The 20,074-nt window shown below is 53.4% G+C and overlaps 3 protein-coding genes across 5 annotated transcripts in view; 2 read left to right on the top strand and 1 right to left on the bottom strand.

The window, feature by feature from the left end:
• Fbxo17 (F-box protein 17) overlaps positions 1–3,754 on the top strand; it is a 40,101-nt gene extending 36,347 nt beyond the window's left edge. Inside the window, exons 4-6 of one of the 3 annotated variants that reach the window (XM_023721493.1) lie at positions 1,027–1,122; positions 1,841–1,976; positions 3,441–3,754. In XM_023721493.1, the coding sequence (XP_023577261.1) occupies positions 1,027–1,122; positions 1,841–1,976; positions 3,441–3,515 (307 nt within the window). In that variant the 3' untranslated portion in view covers positions 3,516–3,754. Of the gene's footprint in view, positions 1–1,026; positions 1,123–1,840; positions 1,977–2,904; positions 3,102–3,270 lie in introns of those variants that run through there. The other 2 variants (XM_004636795.2, XM_023721494.1) reach the window with 2 other exon arrangements.
• Positions 3,755–5,632: 1,878 nt separating this feature from the next.
• On the bottom strand, positions 5,633–8,988 carry Mrps12 (mitochondrial ribosomal protein S12). The gene is made up of 3 exons (XM_004636794.2): positions 8,912–8,988; positions 8,601–8,668; positions 5,633–6,279 (listed from the first exon to the last, which is right to left on the bottom strand). Exons 1-3 carry the CDS (start codon positions 8,938–8,940, stop codon positions 5,909–5,911), a joined length of 468 nt encoding a protein of 155 aa, XP_004636851.2. The 5' UTR covers positions 8,941–8,988; the 3' UTR covers positions 5,633–5,908.
• Positions 8,989–9,161: 173 nt separating this feature from the next.
• On the top strand, positions 9,162–19,934 carry Sars2 (seryl-tRNA synthetase 2, mitochondrial). Its single transcript, XM_004636872.2, has 16 exons — positions 9,162–9,459; positions 11,103–11,198; positions 13,703–13,732; positions 14,303–14,443; positions 14,520–14,574; positions 15,074–15,137; positions 15,364–15,469; positions 15,996–16,043; positions 16,198–16,306; positions 17,712–17,757; positions 17,841–17,928; positions 18,005–18,114; positions 18,955–19,048; positions 19,143–19,235; positions 19,339–19,404; positions 19,486–19,934. Exons 1-16 carry the CDS (start codon positions 9,193–9,195, stop codon positions 19,627–19,629), a joined length of 1,557 nt encoding a protein of 518 aa, XP_004636929.1. The 5' UTR covers positions 9,162–9,192; the 3' UTR covers positions 19,630–19,934.
• The last annotated feature ends 140 nt before the right edge of the window (positions 19,935–20,074 follow it).

The raw sequence follows: 20,074 nt of genomic DNA, 5'->3' as shown, positions 1-20,074 counted from the left end.
TTCTTTTTTTTTTTTTTTTTTTTTTTTTTTTTTTTCACCAGTACTGAACCCCAGACCCTCACACTGAGTTGCATTCCCAGCGCTTTTTTACTTGTTTTGAGATGAGCTATCACTAAGTAACTGAGTTGCCCAGACTGGGTTAAAATTTAAAATCCCCTTGCCTCAGCCCCTGGAGAGTTCTAGGGTTACAGACATGCACCACTGTGCCTGGTTTAGGTCTTTAATGTGTCTTTGAATGTGCTATTCTATAAGAATCCAACCCCTTGCCATATATTGAGCCTGTGTTCCCGGTACTGTCTATTTAAGAATCAGTCCAATCCCAGTGGAATAGTGCCGCCTCTATCATGTAGGAAGTCCCCATGCATACCTAGGCCTGTTCCTGACAGTGTGCTGCTCCATGGTCAACTCTGTCCTGCCAATACTACACTGTTTCTGCTGTTATAGCTCATCTAAGTGAGGGGAAGGACCACAGAGAAACTGAAGAGCCCCATCTAGTTATAGTGGAGGAGGTACATGTCACCCAAGCCCTGCAGAGGGTCAGGGGAGGAACAGCTGTGGGACATGAAGGCAGGGTTGGACAGCACTCTGGCCTATGCCCTTTCTTTGAGAGACTTATCAGTCCCTTGGGAGGGACTCAGAAGGATTAATACTTGGAACTTGGATTTTACTCTTTCCTTAGGGTATAGGAGACCCAGCCATAGAGGTCATGCAAACTTAGAGGCCCTAGAACTCTGCTCTGATGTCAAGTATGTGGCTTGCACTGAGATTCATGTCCTGTTCCCCACAAACATTAAAGTCAGGCTAACAAATAGGTCAGCCTCCTAGAGCCCAGAGCTGGGAAAAGAATGTGGAGGGGTCTGGGAGGCCAAGGGGAAGAAATGTGAGACCCATCATCCATCTCCCACATTGTCCAGCAAACTCTGAGCAGTTGCTTTAGGCAAGGCAATCAGGGAAGGCTTCTTGGAGGAGGTGGGGTCTGGCTCGAAGGCTAGGACCGTGTCTCATCCCCTGCTCCTCCCCTCCCAGATGGTGCTTCAAGAGACAGCTTGTGGACCTGGTGATGGAGGGGGTGTGGCAGGAGCTGCTAGACAGCGCCCAGATTGAGATCTGTGTGGCCGACTGGTGAGTGGAGTGGCAGCCTGCCCCCAAGGGATAGAGGTGGTAGCAGTGTGCAACAGCAGGGCCTCCGGTCCAGCCTTCAGCCCCCTGGGTGGGTGGTATGTGAGGCTGGGAGAGGAAGTGAGGCGCAAAGATACAGAACAGGGAGGGGCAGTGCCTTGCTGAGCCCACAGCCCCTGCCTCGCACTCTTAAGGACCCTGGGACTGTCCCCAAGGACTCACCGACTTGCTTAATACCCCATCACCCTAACCCAGTGCCAACTCTAAAGGTGCCCGAGGCTTCTGAAGGGTGAGAAGCACTATGCCCTGAGAACTCAGCTCAGAGGAGACACAATGGGAGGGGCTGGCTGGCTTCAGAGCCCGGATGCCTTATTTCTGCTAGTGCTCCTCTTTCAGACCACAAAGGCTTTTTCCTCTAAGCACTCTGTCTCTTCCCCCACCTCTGCTTCTACTTCACCTCACCAGGATCCTCCTCGGGGTCGTGGCTTCTCCCAAAATGGTAGCCCCGCCCCTCAACCTAGCCAATCAGAGCTTCCCAGGATCCTCCTCGGCTTAGCTCCAGCCCAGGAGGATGTTGCTCCCTAGAAGAGCCCAGTGACCATTAGATGTGGCGTATGGGTGTAGGACACTATGTACATGCTGGAGGCCCTTGGCCCCCCTCCTGCCAACCCAGAGAGCTGGCTGGGTGGCGGGGCCAGGGAGTCTCACTGCCACGTGGTAGGTGGGGTGCCCGTGAGAACTGCGGCTGCGTCTACCGTCTTCGGGTGCGCCTCTTGGACGTGTACGAAAACGAAGTGGTCAAGTTCTCAGCGTCACCCAACCCGGTCCTTCAGTGGACTGAGAGGAGCTGCCGACAGGTGGGTCCAGACCGCCTCCCACTCACCCTGACCTGCTTTGGGCACGCGAGCCCAACCTGCCAGCCTGCTGTGTCGCCGTGCACAGCTGCCATTGGTGCTGGCTGCCGGTAATCCTAGCTAGCGATGATTGAGCACTCACCACACCCCCTCCCATGCCTGTTCCGAGAGGTTTACGGATTCATTCATTTCCGTAGCACAACAGCCTACCTGTTCAACCGACATTTATTGCGCACCAGCTGTGTGTGCAGAAAACTGCTAAAGCAACGAGAATGCAATGGTGAACGGAATTTTTTGCCCTACTCCATTGTAGGGTTGGGCAGCCTCAGGCACAGACAGGTGAATGAGTGGCTGGAATGCCCAGAGCCCAATTCAAGTCCAGGCTGACTCCTAAGCCTGTGGCAGGCATCACAATCATCACAGTTTAAGTATCAAAGCTACCTTCTAGGTAGCTTCTTGCTGTCCTGCCCTCTTCCCCTGTGACCTCAAAAGACAAAGCATCCAGAGGATGACACTAAAATCTGAGTCCTATCACCACATTTTTCTGTGGGTCACCCTCCTTTGGCTGCAGCTCAGAGGAAAGGACACACCAGGCAAAGCTAGGAGACATGAAATAGATTAGTGGTCGCCAGGGGCTGAGAGAAGGAAAGAACTGGAAGTGGTGGCTGATGGATACAGGAGTCTTTTTCTGGGGTGATAGAAATGTTCCAGAGTGCAAGAATGGTGCTGGTTGCATGACAGTGTAAACACAGTAAAAGTCACTGGAGTATGCACCTTAAGATAGTGACACTTATGTCTCATGAATTTTATGTCAATTAAAAAAAATTGAAAAAAAAGGCCAGAGTCCTCCTGGAACCCAAAGACCCCCCAACACACGATCTGCCCATTACTTCTGTGAGCTGGTCTCCTACTTCCCCCCTCTCTGCTGCAGGCGTGCTCCCACCACAGGGCCTTCGCACAGCTACTCACTGACTGGAACAGCCTTCCTCCATAGCCCCACATGGCTGCCTCCTCTCCTTCAAGTGTCTACTCAGATGTCACCTCAAGGGGGCCCTCACTGGCTTGCTTCACTCCTGTGTCTGCCACCCTCCCCTGTGCTCCCCCACCCAACCTGCCCCCTGCCTTCAGTGTCTGCCCCTAGGGAAAGGTCATTTTCACGGAGCAGGGGCTTCCTGCTGCTGGCTTCACTGCTTCTCCCTTGTACTCAGCACAGGCCCTGATGCCTACTTGGTGCCTGGGCAGAGTGTCTACAGAGGCAGAAGAGCCCACGCCCCCACCCTCTCTCCTTTCCCCATAGGTCTCCCACGTATTCACCAACTTTGGCAAGGGCATCCGTTATGTGTCTTTTGAGCAGTACGGAAGAGACACACGTTCCTGGGTGGGGCACTATGGTGCCCTTGTGACCCACTCCAGCGTGAGGGTCAGGATCCGGCTTTCTTAGCCGGCCCACATGATCCATCCCTCCAGGACACACTGCCATCTGCTGGATGTTGTCAAAATCAAAATGGCTTTGCAGACAGCCTGAGGATGCCCAGACGCTGAGAATCCTGTTGCGTCATGGTGACCCTCCGGCTGTGGACGAACCAGAGACCCTGCCACCACTTCATGGCTTGCTCGGCTCCCCAGGTGGGGATGTCATTAGAGATAGGCAAGGGCATGGTGGCACACACCTGTAATCCCAGCACTCGGAAGGCTGAGCCAGATGGCTATGAATTCAAAGTAGGCTATATAATGAGATCCTATCCCAAAACTAAATAAAACTAAAATTTTTTAAAAAGAGACAGTTTGTTTGCTGTTCCCTCACGGGTGGACATCAGTGAGTAAACTGAGTCAAGAAATTAAGGCCAAAATAGCCTTTGTATTGGGGGGAGGCTGTTGATCAGGAAAGGGTGACTCTTGTCCACACGGTTTTGGAGTGTAAGTGGATTTTTTTTTTAAATTTTATTTGTGTGTGTGTGTGTGTGTGGCCAGCTCAGCCCACCAGGGGGCGGGGCTGGCTGGCATGTGGTGCTGGGGGATTGAACCGTGGTCCCTGTGCTTTGCTAAGCTTGTTCTAAGTAGGTGCTTTAGACCACTGAGCCATCTCACCAGCCCTGTAAGTGGATCTTTCGCAGAAGCCAGAGGTCAGATGGGCCATCTGTCCTTGACACCCATGGGGCCCTTGAAGGAAACCCTGTTGTTTGGGGGTCTCTGGGACTCAGCTGCAGGGCCCTATACCCAGCCATCTGGGCATTGTCCAGCTCCTCCTGTGGGCCAGGTGTCTCTTCAGAATCCCAAGGCCAGTCCTTACCCCTACCTCCCACAAAGGGACCTAGAGGGAAAGTGCATCCCCAAGTCCCAAAGTGCTATCCAACAGGGCCTGGCCAACCTACTGGCTCAGTCAAATTGGTGTGAAGTGCAAGGTATTTTTTGTCAAGACTTGATGCTCTAGAATGTAGGGACTCTGTGTCTGGGTGACCTCCTCCTGCCAGCAGTAAACTCTGACCCCAAGAGCACTAATGGGGGACTTTTTCGCAAAAGGGAGAAACAGCAGCAAGAATGAGGAAAAGAGAGACAAGAGCTGGGTCATATGGAGGTCTGTTTGCCTGATGAGCAAAGAACAACAGCAGGGGTGTTGTTCTATTTATACCTTTGCAAAGTTAGTATCAGGAGACAAAAGGTTGCCTAGCAACTAACAGCCAAAATTGTCCAGGCAGGTATTTTTCTCAAGACTGAAGTAGCTGGGCTGCTTTAGGCATGTGGCCTTGCTTGTCCTGCCCTCCCACATGACCAATTTCCAGCTTCAGCCACTCCCAAACCAGAACTTACAATCGCAAGCACCTTGGGAGGCCGCATACCAAGTGCCTGTAAGAGCTTCCAAACCAGGGACACCTGGGACAGGTCCTCAGCGGCCTGCCCAGCAGTTCTCAGGCAGCGGCACTCATCAATACCACATAGTCCAGGCATAGCCAGTTTTGCTTGCTTTTGTTTGTTGAGACAGGGTCTCACTGGGTAGTCCAGGTCTTGAACTCCCAAGACCCCCCTCCCAGCTTCAAGTGCTAGAATTATTGGCACGCTGCCATGCCCATTTTAGGGTCAGGATTTAAATGACCTGCCTCAACTCACTGAGCCGGTAGGCAGGAGAGATGGGGTTCGGGCCAGTTCTGCTCCAGAGCCAGATGACGACCATAACCTTCACAACATAAAAGCCAACACGGGCACGCTTGTGATCACACAATTCTGATGGTGAGAATCCCCCTCAGTGAGAGTGTCCAAGGGGAAAGGAAAAGGCCCAGAGAAGGGAACCATTACAGCTAGCTCCCAAGGCAGTTAGGGGTGCAGCCAGAACTGGAACCCAGCTGTGTCAGCTAACATCAAAGAACACCTCTCAGGATTAAAGAACCCCATTCAACCCATTTAATACCAGTAATACAACCTGGCCTTCCCCAGAGGGCAGCAATGCAGCCAGGCCTTATCACTGCTGCCAGCAGGCTGCAGAGCTTAAGCCTGAGCAGCCCACACAGGCACTGTGCGTGCAGGGCTATCGAATCTAATCTTCCCCAAACCACAGAGCTGCTGCAGATATAACCACTTTCTAGAAGAGAACACTGCAGCCAGGAGAGGATGGCAACGCCACAACCACACCCAGAGGGTGGGTAAGGCACCAGGGAGTCACATGACAGTCATCAGGATCTGCGTTTATTACAACCCCTTTCTAGCCTACAGCAGCAGTCTTGGCAGAAGAGGCCCCTCCTGCCAGTAGTGAACTTTGACCCCAAGAGTACTAACGGGGGATGTTTTCACAATCCACCCCCAGAACCCACATGAGCTGGTGGGGGTCCTGATGGAAGAGGCAGGGCTCAGGTTTACAGCCTCAACAGCAGGAAGAGCTGGTTTCAGGAGCTGGAGGGCAAGCTTCTTTTTCTGCAGGGAGCCGGGGCCACTGTAGCCACCGGTCATTTCTTCTTCTGCACGTGGCCACAGTCATACTTGCCCCGAACAACTTTGAGCTTGACACCAGGCAAGTCCTGGGTGCGGCCACCCTCCACAAGGACCACGTGGTGCTCCTGCAGGTTGTGGCCCTCACCAGGAATGAAGCAGACAGCTTCCCGGCCGGTGCTGAGGCGCACACGGCAGCACTTGCGGTTGGCTGAGTTGGGCTTCTTGGGCTTGCGTGTGAATGTGCGCAGCACCACACCTTTCAGTTGCGGCCGGCCCTCTGTGGGGCCCAGTTTCTGGGGTGGCTTCTTGGGGGGCCCCAGGCGATGCATCTGGTTCAGGGTAGCCATGGAGCGGGTAGCCCAGAGCTGGGGAACTTGGGCCAGGCCTGGAGAGAGACAACCAGGAAGTGGAAAGCAGTCAGATAACAGCATTTGCAACTAAATTTTGGTGTTCCAGGCACAGATCCACGCACTCTGAAGGACACATGCATTTACACCCAGGGGTATTTGGGGATAATAGTAGTAACTGCTAATGTTTATTGAACAACCACGTGTCAGGTTTTAAGCCTTTTACATAAATTAACTTACTGTACTCTCAAAGAAGGTATTAATTTGAAAGCTGTTCAGAAATAGTGCCTATATCATACATCCATTCAGGCCATCCCTTCGGCAGCCCTGTGGGGGTGATCCTGGAGGCTCACCCCTCCTCTCAAGCCCACCCCAGCCTGTGAGCACATCCTCTCAGGTCAGCCCTCAGTACACTTCAGAATCCACAGCCTCTTCCTCCAGTGCTCGGCCCATCCTGGTCTGCTCTGTCCTTATCTCATGCTGGACTATGGTCCCCCTCCCCCATTCTCACACCCCTCCCCTCCCTCCATTCTGGCTTCCAAACACAGCCAGAGGGAGCCCAAACACCAGAAGTACATCATGTCCCTTCCCTGCTCAGTGCCTCATGGATCCATCTCAGGAGAAAGTTCTTCACTCCCATCTAACCTTGTGATTGCTCTGACCTCAGCGCTTCATTGGCCTCTGGCTCTTGCTATTCCAGCCTCAGGCCCAAAACTATCACCAGGGAAGAGAACATGGTGGCATAGTAAGAGAAAAATAGGCTGGGGGAGTTTCAGTGGGATTTGTTAAGGGAATGCACATAGCTACAAGATGCAAATAAAGACAACTGGGTGCTTAGGAATGTTAATCGAGCACCCACTGTGTCTGAGCCACAGTGATGGGGATGCAGCAAGGACTGAGAACACAGAGCCCTAGCAAGATCCTGGGCTCTGAGGTTATACTATCACTACTCTCCTCTCGCTGTGGCTTGAATGGATGTTCTACCAGCTCTCCAACCTGATACTCTCCTCCTTACCTACCCCTATTGTCCACCCCCATGTCTTTTGTCTATAGAGTGACAGCCAAAGTGGTCCCCCCCATTTTCTTTTTTTGAAATTTTATTTATTTATGTGTGTGGCCAGCTCAGCCCACCAGGGGGCGGGGCTGGCTGGCATGTGGTGCTGGGGGATTGAACCGCGGTCCCTGTGCTTTGCTAAGCTTGTTCTAAGTAGGTGCTTTAGACCACTGAGCCATCTCACCAGCCCCCCCCCCATTTTCTTTTTGAGACAAGGCCTTACTATGTAGATCAGGCCAGCCTTAAACCCACTGTGACTTCAATCTCATGATCTCCTGCCTCAGTCTCCTGAGTACTGGGTTCCAGACGTGTGCCACGACCCCCAGCGAGAGCCAAATTCTCAAAAGAAGCTGAGCCATTCTTAGAAGTGACTTTGCCTGGTACTATGCCTTTGAGCAAGGCTCTTGGTACCTGTGCCTCATTTTCACCTACATCCTGGGCACCACGACTGTATTCCCTCCTGGATGTCATGTGAGGCTACCATGAAAAATACTGCATGTCTAGTGAGCCCGAGGCAGGGAGCAGGCCTAACTTGCCCACCCTGGTGGTCTCTGCTAAATGACAGAGTGCTTAAAGATGGTTTTCAGAGCACAGAGGTGAATGAAATACGTCCCTCGGGATAGCCCATGAGAAGCAGTTGATGTCTCAGGACAGTACAGAGCCAGGTGCAGCCACCTGTAATCTCAGCTCTCTGAGAGCTGAAGCAGGAGGATCCTAAGCATGAACCTAACTTGGGCAATTCAGTAACCTAATGAGACAGTGTCCCCAATTAAAAAAAAAAAAAAAAAAAGCTAGGGATGTTCAGCGCTGAGGCCTTGGGTTCAATCCCCAGTACCAAAAACAAAGAAAAACATATAAATAAAGCTACTTAAGTGTCTGATAAATATTAGGGGCTGGAAAGATATCTGAAAAACTGACCACAGCACCTTGCTTGGCTGTCTCACCCACAGGAGGTAATAAATATGTGCTGAAAGGATAAAAAGTCACACGACGCTGTACCGGCAACACGCTCTGAGAAATGTGACGGTAGCAGGTATCTTGTGCAGACATACACGTAGACTGGCAGGTCGTCACCAGGCAATACAACCTGATGGAACAAACTGGCAGATGTGGTCCCCAACCTCGTCAGGCAAGGCACGACTCACGACCCCAAAGTGCTTGAGGCAGTTACCTTCAATGCAGCTAAGTCTCGTTGCTAAAAAACACCGGGGAGCCGCCCCTCATTTAAAGCCCACGAGGCACGCAAGTCATTTAAAGCCCAGAGGGCATAATTCTCGTCCCTGCAGCCCGACCTCCCCCACTTACCACGACTTAGGGACGTGCTGAGGCCACGCAGAAGGCTAGACCAGATCATCCTGTCTCCAGGTGCGTCCCTGTGGTAGGGGTAAGAGACTCAGAAAAACAGTGACTGTAGTCAACTGAGGGCCCAAATTCCTAAGGAAGTTGTTTTAGAGGTTTTAGCGTAACTTTTCATGCTATTAACAAAAAGACTCTGCAAAGTTGGCCGCGCTGTAACTAGGCTCTGGGGACGCAACCAGCTCAGCCCGCGTACATGAAAAAAGGGGAGACTGGGGAGAGGGCCGGGGAAATTTGAAGAATCAGGAAACCCCACCGACCTCACACCCCTAGCAGGGTCGGAAGGCATGCAGCGTCCTGCCTCTAACCGCTTCCGGAGGTTGCCAGGCAGAGATTGGCTGGTTCTGCTAGGAAAGGGGCGGGACATAAACGACATTGGGCAAAGACAGAGTCTATCTCAGTCTTCCTCGGTGAAGTTTCTGAGGTCCTGCCTACGCAATAGCCTCTAGAGTTTGATTGGTTTAACCTGAGCGGAGTGGTTCCTTTGCAATTGGTCTAAACGCGGAGTAGGCGGGACAAAGGGCTTCCTTTCCGATCCAAGATGGCTGCGTCCATGGCCCGGCGCTTGTGGCCTTTGCTGGCTCGTCGAGGGCTTCTTTCCCGGGGAGACTGCCTGTACGACCAAAGCCCAAGGAAAAATTTTGTTACAGAGAAACGAAGCCGGAATCTCCTGTACGAGCATGCGCGCGAAGGATACAGCGAGCTCCCCCATCTGGACGTGGAGCTGCTCTGCGCATGCCCAGAAGAGGTCGCGCGCGCCCTGGAGCTCCGCAAGGGGGAGCTGCGGCCGGCGGATCTGCCTGGGATCGTGAGTGCGCTTGCGCCGGACGGCTGCCGGGCGCCGGCTGCTCACTGCCGCGCTGGCTTCTCGGTAGCTCCGTTAGGGGGCAGAGGGTTCTTTTTTTTTTTTTTTTTTTTTTTTTTTTTTTTTTGTGGAACCGGGGATTGAACTCAGACCCTTGCGCTTGCCAGGGAAGCGCTTATTCTACTGAGCCATCTCCCGGGCCCAAGAGGCTTCTAATTGTAGAGGAATTTTAGTTCCTTCCAACGTTGGCTGTTGTCTTGGCCATGACATCTCTTTATGCGTCAGTGGCCCGCTGAGGGCCGTGATCTCCTGTGTGCCAGGGATGCCTTCTGTTATTTTGTGTGTGTCGTATCGCGCTGGGTACTTAGTGCGCTCTAGGGACCAACTATAAACAGTGCCAGCGCCCAATCGCATGGCAGGCTTACCCTCAGGCTACGCGCGCACACACACACACACACACACGCACGCACGCACGCACGCACGCACACGAGGAACAGGGTATGTGTCAGGCGGGGAAGGCACAGGCGCTGGAGGTCTTGCTTTCAGAGAGGTAGTTTTACACCGGTGGAGAAGCAAGCAGTTAAAACAGACTTTAGTGGATGAATGGTTCTGTTGAGCAGATATTTAAGGAACAGCTACTGTGTTCCAGGAGTTGAGTAATGGTGATTTAAAAAAAAAAAAATCTGTATGTAATACTATGTACTAGGAAACTGGAATTGGAGTCATCTTTTTTTCTCTTGCATTGGAGATTGAATCCAGGGCCTTCCCCCTGAGCTGCACCCCCAGTCTGTTTATTTATAATGATTAATTCTCTCTCTCGAGACACCATCTCACCAAGTTGCCCAAGCTGGGCTTGAACTTGTGATCTTCCTGCCCTAACCTCCTAGAGTGCTGGGATTACAGGCATGTGCCACCACATGAAAACTGGAATCATATCGCTGGTGAATGAATATAGTAGGGTCACCACATCTTCCTCGTCTACTCTTAGATCCTCCAACCAGCCTGTTCTACATGCTTTGTATACTTTGGCCTCTTAATTTTTGCAACAACCCTGTGAACTAAGTGTCATTATTTCCCCCTTGGTCTGTCAAGGGGAAATAGGCTCAGAGAAGTTAATTAATTTGCCAAGATCACAAAGCTGGTAAGTAACAGAGTAGGGATTTGAACCTATGCTTTTGGCTCCAGAACCCACAATCTGAACTATTCTCCTATGCTGTATCATATGCAAGATGAGCTGGCTTCACAGCCTAGTAAATGAGACAGGTATTTAACCCAAAGCGTTAAAAATGCTTCTTACAGGGGTTGTGCTCTCTTCAGAGCCCATCATCTAGTCCAAGCGGAGTGAGAAAAAGTCTAGGCCAGTAGCTTATCTTTAAGGAAATGACCCAAGCATCACACGTACCTCTTCCACTCATGTCCTTTGGTTGGTCTGGGTCACAGTAGCACAAGCTGCTGTAAAGGCATCTGGGAAATGTGCCTTAATTCAGGGCAGCCTGTTGCCCACCTCAGCATTTCGAGTTCTTGTCCTGAGGAAGGGGGTGTGGCTTTTAGGGCCCCAGGAGGGAACTCTGCTTTAGTACCCTCAGGCCTAGGTGGCTGGGGGTGAGGCTTCAGCAGCATCTCTTCCTCCTTTGTCCCCCCCACAGATCTCCACATGGCAGGAGCTGAGGCATCTGCGGGAGCAGATCCGGAGCCTGGAGGCTGAGAAGGGCACTGTGACAGAAGCGGTGCAGGCCCTGCTGGTGAGCAAGTGTCATGAGCAGGCGGAGGCCCCTTGGCCAGGGGTATTGGGAAGCCAGTATAGGGCACACTACACTGGGACAGTTATTTCCTCACATCATAGCTGCCGAGGGTCTTCAGCATCCCTAAGGTTGATTAGTTAGTGGCTGTTGCCAGCATCTCCAACCACATTCTCTGCCTCTCTGTGCTGGCAACTTCACTACACTGATCTGACCTCAGTTTCCCCATCATGTTTCCAAGATGGCTGCCATAGGGCAGCATTTCCTGCCATGAGTCTGCCAGAGACAGAGCAGGGACTTCTTGGGCTCTATGACTTCTCTAAGAGCAAGAACACGGTTTCCTGAGAGGACTCTCCTTATGTCTTCTGGGCCCAGAGGCCCACCCCTGTCATCACCAGCAAAAGTGATGGGGTTGCTGCTATGGCTTAGGACTCAGGCTGGGCCCATGTCTCCAACTGCAGGGAAGGTAAACAGAGTCAGACATACAGGGAAGGGCTGGGGAGATAGCTCAGCGGTCTAAGCACCTGCCTGGCAAGAGCAAGGACCCAAGTTTGATCCCTGGTAACACATGCCGTGCTGACCCCAGAACCCCAGGCACGCTGTGCCAGCCACTGAAACAGGGCATGGTGGCACAAGCCTGTACTCCCAGCACTGGTGAGGCTGAGACAGGAAGATCAGTACAAGTCCAAGCTGCGTAACAAAACCCTGTACCAAATAATAAATAAAAGATTTAAAAGATATACAGGGAAAAAGAAAGGGATCCTGGGTTAGACAGCCTAGTAACATCTACTATGAAGGGTTTAAAAACAATCATTTAAAAAATCTAACCAAGCCAGGCATGATGACATACATGTGTAATCCCAGCACTTGAGAGGCTGAGGCAGGAGGATGACTATGAGTTTGAAACCAGCCTGGGTTACATAATGAGTTGAAGGCCTACAAACTACAAAGTGAGATCCTGTTTCAGAATATCAATAATATTGGGGCTGGAGAGATGGCTCAGTGGTCTAAAGCATCTACTTGGAACAAGCTTGGCAAAGCACAGGGACCGCAGTTCGATCCCCCAGCACCACATGCCAGCCAGCCCCGCCCCCTGGTGGGCTGAGCTGGCTATACAGACACACACACACACACACACAATAAATAAAAAAATAAAAAAAAAAAAAGAATATCAATAATATGTTAAATATGCTTTAAGAAAAAAAAGTATAAAAATAAAAAATCAACTCAAAATAAAAGCAAAGGTAAACAAAACAGAAATAAGTACACACACACACACACACTCCAGCCAGGCACACCAGGTGACACATAACCTATAATCCCAGCTTCTGAGAATGCTGTGGTAAGAGGATCACAAATCCTAGCCCAACTTGGACAACTTACCTAGACCCAATCTCAGAATAAGCAAAAAGGTCTGAGGATATAGCTCCATGCTCCCAGGGTTCCTGCCCCTGCACTTGAAATAAAAAGTTGGGGCCGGGGAGATGGCTCAGTAGAATAAACGCTTGCCTGGCTAGTATAAAGGCCCCAGTTCCACCAAAAAAGCCCAAAATAAAAAGTTGCTGCTGTCTGTGTAGCATTCACCGCGCACCCTGCCCCATAAACTGTGCTTTCCAGACTCAGCCCTCACAACAACCTCGTAGTATGGGAAGAATACAAATTGAGTTTTACAGTTGGGGAAACTGAGGTGCTGGTAGGTTAAAACAAGCCTGTGCGCCAGTGTGGTGCAGGCCTGTAATCCTAGCACTTGGGAGGCTAAGGCAGGAAGATCGCAGCAACTGCGAGGCCACCCTGTGCTGCACAGTGAGACCTCACCTCAAAAAATCAAAAATAAATAAACAAGCCTGTGTCCTACAGCCAGGAAGTGGGAGGTAGACTCATGTCTACCGTCCTCAGAGTCCCCTGCCACCAAAGTTCCAGCTCCCTGGGACCAGCAGTGCCTGGGCCCCGGATGTATGTATCAAGGCCAGCAACCAATAAAACAGCACAACTGCTCACTGTGTTGAGAGAGGACTAATTCATGTCCTCGGAAGGTGCCGCCAGGGCAGTGTCATCTCACTTCCCCGATGGGGAGAGTTAGGCCCAGAAAGGGGGAGAGCTTTGCTCAAGGGCACATCTGCCCAGTCCCCTCAGCAGCTCAGGATGACAGCAGAACATCAGGGGCCTTTGGTGAGTGGTCTCACGCTTACAACTCAGTTTGTTTATCTGCAAATGGGCTTCCACAGAGGCCAGGCTGCAGAGTAGGCCAAGTTGCAGGAAACAGTGTCCACACCCCGGGTCCTTCGTTGAGGCAGCACACCATGCACTGCTGCTGGTGTGATGACTGCTCTGTCCCCTCGCCTTCCTACCTGCTTCCCCAGCAGGGAAACTAAGGCACAGAGTGGTGGAAGGACCCAGCTGGGCACTGAGCAAGCAGGAGGTCCAGATCCACTGCTCTGCCTGACCTTTCACCACACCATCAAGCTGATCAGCCTGATCCTTCACCCTCCCCATCTCTTTTCTGCCAGGTGAACCAGGACCACAGCCGAGTGAAGCAGGTACCAAAGGGGACTGACGTCCTGGGTCGGGGGTGGGCAGGGTGGCAGTGCATCAGTCACAGTTCTTCCCTTGTCAGTGACAGAAATTATAACAGGCATATGAAGGGAAACAACGGGCAGTGCTCTTGGCTCATGAAACTGAGACAGCTGGCTTCATATAGCTGTGTAACGGCTGGCCTCTGGGGTAGCTGGATCCAGGTCCTGGCACCATGTTTGGTTCTGTTGCCTTTCGTTCACACAGCCCAGCTTCCTCACCTTGTGGAAGGGACAGGCAGGGCCAAGTGTGCTTTCCTGAGTGGTCCAGCCAGAGTCCTGAATTCTCTTTGAGTTCAATAGGGGTCAGGCACCTGTCACTGAGCCAGTGATGGAAGCCAATGCAACAGAACGTTCTAGCTGGCTGGCTCCAAGAATAAGTCACAAAGTGGCCAGGGGGTTCCTGCTAGGAAATTTTAGTTGCCAGACCAAAAGAAGAGGCAACAGAGGTCCTCTCCACTGGCTCTGCCAGTGAGGACCAGTCCAGTTGAGGGGTCCCAGTCTTGCCCTGGACTGACCCCTTTGTGCTGTCCCTAGGATCCTCAATATCAAGCCTTGCGGGTGCGTGGCCGGGAAATCCGGAAGCAGCTCGCACTCCTGTACCCCAAGGAGAGCCAGCTGGAGGAGCAGTTCTATCTGCAGGCGCTGAAGCTGCCCAACCATACCCACCCAGACGTGGTAAGCATCATGGTGGACAAGAAGGGGCCCTCTTAGCACCTGCTCCCATGACATCCCCTCCTCTGTGTGTCTGCAGCCCGCCGGGGATGAGAGCCAGGCCCGCGTGCTCCAGGTGGTCGGAGACAAGCCAGGTGGGCCAGGGCCAGGGAGTGGGGCTGGGGTAGGGGCCCAGGCACACTTGGGATCAGGGTGTGGAGGCTGCTGGGGCCCGGGGTACAGCTGCAGCCTTTAGAGCACTTGGCCCTTTGGAAAGTGGCACTGTCTTCCTGCCTCGGCCAAGCACGGGCTCTGACGTTAGTTCTCAGGCTCCCTCTGTCTCCTCACCTCCAGGGCCTGCTCACCAGTGCCCTGTGCCGTCTCTCCTGCTCTGGTCCTCTCCCTTGCCTGCCCCAGCGCACATCCCCTGTCCATCTGCTTCTCTTCTCTCCCTGAGTACGTCATTGTCTTTCCCATCTCTCTGTCTCTGCTGTTCCATCTCTGCCCTCTTAGGCCCCTTTTGTCTTTCTCCATTCCTCTCTCCTCCTTTTCTTCTCCCTCCTCTTCTCCCCCTGTTTCCCTCTATGTCTCCCTCTCTCATTCCTACTGTTCCTGATTCTGTTCCCCACCCTGTTGCTTTTCACCCATATCCAGCTTTCTCCTTCCAACCTCGGGGCCACCTGGAAATTGGCGAGAACCTTGACATCATCCGGCAGAAGTGAGCTCCCCCTGCCCTCCCTGCTGTCCCCACCTAACAGCTGGCAGCCACTCCTGTACCCTGGGCCTCGGCCTGAGATGTGCAAATGCCAGGACCACACCCAGTATAAATATTTGATGCCCACCCGCTTCGCAGCTGGGCTTCCGCCCCAGGTGCCCAAGTTCCCCTTGCCCCCACCATCCCTGCCTTTATGCACTTGGCTGTTTATCTGCCCATCTGTCCTCAGGCGCCTGTCCCATGTGTCGGGCCACCGCTCCTATTACCTGCGTGGCGCAGGGACCCTCCTGCAGCATGGCCTGGTCAACTTCACTCTCAGCAAGCTTGTGCGCCGGGTATGGCCAGGCCAGGAGGGCAGTGTGGAGGGGCAGCGCTGACCCTGAGTTCAAAGGGTTCCAGGCAGACAGGGGGGGTTTTGTGTGTATTAGTGACACATTGATTCTTAGGATGATCTTAGGAAGTGGGTGTTTATTATCCCCAGTTTAGGAAAATTGAGACCTGCTAGTGGGGGCTAACTGGCCCAGGTCACAACCAGCATACAGACCTGGCCAGGAGCCTGCACGTATAAGCACCACACCTCACTGCCCAACTAGGTTGTAAAAGGCAGCCTGGTGCCCGCTGGACATGGTTATGGAGTTGGACATCTCCCCTTAATCTGGAGGGCACTAGGGAGCCCTGGGAGACTTTAGCAGGGTCAGGACATGGCCAGCCCTGGATGAATTTAGGGGAGGAATTGGAGACTGCAGCAGTGTGGCCCTGGTAACACCAGGAACCGACTCAGTATCTTCTATTGGGGGAGGGGAGTGACTCAGGTGACAAGGGGGCCCAGCCTGCCCTGTACTTCACTGACCCCTCCCACAGGGCTTCACCCCCATGACGGTGCCAGACCTCCTCCGCGGAGCCGTGTTTGTGAGTGAGGCCCTGAACTGTCGGGGAGGCCACTCTGGGGCTGGGCAGGGGCCTGCATAGCCGAGAGGCCAGCACAACTCCAGGCACTGTCTGGGGGGGGCTGGGGCTGTGACTGCAGACTGGGAGGTGAGGCTGCCCACCTGTTTTCCCGCAGGAAGGCTGTGGGATGACACCAAATGCCAGCCCATCCCAGGTTTACAACATTGACCCCTCCCGCTTTGAAGACCTCAGCCTGGCTGGGACAGCAGAGGTAGGGCTCGCAGGTGAGTGCTGCCTAGGCGGCGGGGGGCAGAGGGGCAGGAGAGAGTGGGGGACAATAGGAAGCATGGCTGGGGACAGCAGGCAAGAGTACCTGCCCAGGAGACCCCGGCTACCCAGGGGCATGGTGGCACACACCTGCGATCCTGGCACCCTGGGAGGCTGAGGCAGGATTGCAAATTTGAGCCCAGTTGGCAAGTTAGACTGTCACAAAGTAATAATTTTAAAAGGGGTGGGGATGTAGCTCAGTGAAAAGGCCCTGAGTTCAATCCCTAGTCCTACAGAACTAAGAACAACTGGGCATGGTGGTACACACCTATAATCCTACCACTAGAGAGGCTGAGGCAGGAAGATGCCATGAGCTGAAGGCCATGACCTACATAATGAATTCCAGGCCATCCTGAACTACAGAATGAGACTTTATCTTTAAAAAAAAAAAAAAGAAGAAGAAGAAGAAGAAAAAGAAGAAAAAGTGCTGGCAAGATAGCTCAGCAGACTAAGCATCTGCTTAGGCAAGTGCAGGGACCAGGGTTTGATCCCTGGCACCACATGCCATGCCAGCCCCACCCCTGGGCACACTGAGCTGGCCACCTAGACCAGGTGTGGAGGCACACACCTGTAATCCCAGCACTGGGGAGGCTCAAAACGGGAGGATCACTATGAGTCCAATCTGCGTGGTGAGACCCTGTACCAAATACATAAAATCTAGGGGCCGGCGAGATAGCTCAGCGGACTAAAGCACCTGTTTAGGTAAGCACAGGGATAGTGGTTCAATCCCCTGCATCACAAGCCATGCTAGTCCTGTGCCCTGGTGGGCTGAGCCCACCACACAGTCTGGGCATAGTGGCATATGCCTGTAATCCCAGCTCTGGGGAGGCTGAAACGGAGGATCACTATGAGTCCAAGCTGCATAGTGAGACCCTGTAGCAACCATACATTTAAAAATAATTTTTTAAAAATAAAGTCTAAACATCTTTTTTTTTTTTTAAATGAAGGGAAAGGGCAGACCAAATAGCAGATTAAAGCACCTGCAAGCAGGCACAGGGGTCAGGGGTTCAATCCCTGTGCCTGCTGTGCTGGCCCTACTCCCAGGATGCGCTGAGATGGCAGTTGAGACTGGACATATTGGCGCATGTCTGTAATCCTGGCACTTGGGAGGCTGTAAACAGAATCACTACGAGTCTGATCTAGTAATGAGATCCTGAACACCCTGTAGACCCTTCCTTAAAATACAGGAAAAAGAAAAAACAACAGAGGAAAAAACCTGTAGGCTCACTACACAGCAGTATAGGGATACGCTAGCAGTCACGCTCACACAGGATTGTGGCCACCAGAGAAGCCTTTTCCTAGTGTCACAAATGTGATGGTCACCCTGGCTGGTCCCATCGTATCCCCTTCTCTTCCTCCCAGGCTACTTCATGGACCACAGTGTGGCCTCCAAGGACCTGCCAGTCAGGTAACACCGAGTTCCTTTAAATCCTGTCCCCCCTGCGACATTCGCTGCGCCCTCCCTGACCCAACCTCACGTGCTCCCACCAGGATGGTCTGTGCCAGCACCTGCTACCGGGCGGAGACCGACACGGGGAGGGAGCCGCGGGGGCTGTATCGGGTGCACCACTTCACCAAGGTCGGTTGGGGCCGGGAATGCTGCGGGGGTCACCCGACCTGCCAGGCCTCCTGACTGCTGTGCCCCACCTGCCCAGGTGGAGATGTTCGGGGTGACAGGCCCTGGGCTGGCGCAAAGCTCACAGCTGCTGGAGGAGTTCCTGGCCCTGCAGGTGGAGATCTTGACGGAGCTGGGCCTTCACTTCCGGTGCGGAGTGGGGGGCGCTGTGGGAGGGACAGCATGGGCCAGGTGCTCCCCTCATATCCTCTTCTGGCCTGTTAGGCGACAGGACTAGAGGGACATCTGTGTGTGTCTGCAGTGAGGCCCTCCCTCGGCCCCTTCTCCCACCTGCTCTGCACACACAGCCAGTGGGAAGGAAGGGGAGGAGGGAGCCCCAAGCCTTGCTCACCCCTCTCATAGGGTTGAGAGAGGCCAAGAAAGGTGGATTTTTATGTCTGGGTGACCCAGCAAAAAAACTGGGGTGCTGTTTTGTTATTCTTTCCAATACTGGGGTGGAACCCAGGGCCTTTGTGCTGAACCACACCCCAGGCCTCTTATATTTTAGAGATATGATCTTACTATGTTATCAAAGTGCTCACATTGACACCAAGCATGGTGACTCATTCCTGTAACTTGGGAGGCCAAGGCAAGAGGACCACCACAAGTCCAAGGCCTGCTCAAGCTGCATAATAAACTCAAGTCCAGCTTAAAACTGTACAGCAAGATCCTATTTCAATCAGCAAAAAAAAAAAAAACCAGTGCCCAGGCTGGGCTCAAATGTGCAATCCTCCTGCCTCAGCCTCCAGAAGTCCTGGATCACAGGCCTGTGCCACTGACCCAACTAATGGGGGGGCCATCACAGAAGGGGAATAGCCTGGAGACTTCACTTTCCTTCCATCCCATCTCACCCCCTCCCCTTTTGGCTCTTTCCTGCTTTCCGACCATTTCCCGCAGCATGGGCTGCCTGCTCCTCCTAGGCCACCCTCTACTTCACCCCGTCTCCCTCACCCCTGCTAACCTTCACTGCACCTCTATGCCTGGCTGCAGGGTCCTGGACATGCCTACCCAGGAGTTGGGCCTTCCTGCCTACCGCAAGTTTGACATTGAGGCCTGGATGCCTGGGCGAGGCCGCTTTGGAGAGGTGAGGCTTGCCTTGTCACAGCGGGGACGCAGTGGGGCTGGGAAGGGCGGGCTGGCCCCCCACGGCTGAGCCTCCCAGCCTCTCCTGCCCCCAGGTCACCAGTGCTTCCAACTGCACAGACTTCCAGAGCCGCCGCCTGCACATCATGTTCCAGACTGAAGCTGGGGAGCTGCACTTTGCCCACACGGTGAGGCTGGTGCACCTCTGCCCACCTGCTGCCACCCCTATTCCGCTGCCCACATCCCCACAGGGCCCTGGCAAGCCCAGATCTGAGCACGCCTCCCCCCTAGGTAAACGCCACGGCCTGCGCCATCCCCCGTGTCCTCATCGCCCTGCTGGAGAACAATCAGCAAAAGGTGAGCGGTGCAGAGGGTCCATCACGGGAGGCTACAGGAGGACGGGGCAGTAGCAGCATCTAGAGGCCTGTCTGTCCCCAGGATGGCTCGGTCCTCGTGCCCCCTGCCCTTCAGCCGTACCTTGGCACCGATCGGATCACAGCCCCCACCCACACACCTCTCCGATACATCGGCCCCAACCAGCCCCAGAAGCCCAGGCTCCCCGAGCAGCGAGCATCAAGCTGAGACCCGCTGGCACCCATCTGTGGCTTCTCACCGCCTCCTGGAGCTCAGAGCCCCCAGACTCTGGCCTGTCTTCCTGGGCCCATCCTGATGCCTGCATTCCTCACACCAGTTCGATGCCTGGGCACCGGGACCCACTTCCCTGCCCCTCCTTCCCACTCCCTTGGAGTCAGCCAGCCCTGTGATTGTGGTGGCCACCTGCAACAGGAACACGGGATGTAGAAAGGGAACAGAGCTCCATCCTTCCTCCCTTCTCCCCTCCCGGATGAACAGAAATTCCCAATAAAGAGAGTGGAGAGGACCAGGGAGATAGATCAGTGGAATAAGTTCTTGCCTGGCAAGTGCAAGGTCCTGAGTTCAATCCTTGGTACCACCAAAAAAAAAGACCTCTGTGGGTCTGTGACCAAGGGAAATGCTGCCAGCTGCTCAGTGGTGCCACATTAGCAGG

The sequence above is a fragment of the Octodon degus genome, unplaced genomic scaffold, assembly GCF_000260255.1.
Source record: "Octodon degus isolate 3935 unplaced genomic scaffold, OctDeg1.0 scaffold00083, whole genome shotgun sequence".
NCBI lineage: Eukaryota > Metazoa > Chordata > Mammalia > Rodentia > Octodontidae > Octodon > Octodon degus.
This window is presented reverse-complemented; position numbering and strand designations above follow the sequence as displayed.

What these genes read in the sequence shown, in the direction of transcription:
- Mrps12 (XM_004636794.2), bottom strand. Translation starts at nt 8,940, where the DNA reads ATGCCTTCCGACCCTGCTAGGGGTGTGAG. An exon ending in GACCCTGCTAGGGGTGTGAG is followed by an intron (nt 8,669 to 8,911) that starts GTCGGTGGGGTT and finishes CCCCTACCACAG; the next exon opens with GGACGCACCTGGAGACAGGA. An exon ending in CAGCACGTCCCTAAGTCGTG is followed by an intron (nt 6,280 to 8,600) that starts GTAAGTGGGGGA and finishes GTCTCTCTCCAG; the next exon opens with GCCTGGCCCAAGTTCCCCAG.
- Sars2 (XM_004636872.2), top strand. Translation starts at nt 9,193, where the DNA reads ATGGCTGCGTCCATGGCCCGGCGCTTGTGGCCTTTGCTGGCTCGTCGA. An exon ending in AAGCGGTGCAGGCCCTGCTG is followed by an intron (nt 11,199 to 13,702) that starts GTGAGCAAGTGT and finishes CTTTTCTGCCAG; the next exon opens with GTGAACCAGGACCACAGCCG. An exon ending in CTTGACATCATCCGGCAGAA is followed by an intron (nt 15,138 to 15,363) that starts GTGAGCTCCCCC and finishes ATCTGTCCTCAG; the next exon opens with GCGCCTGTCCCATGTGTCGG.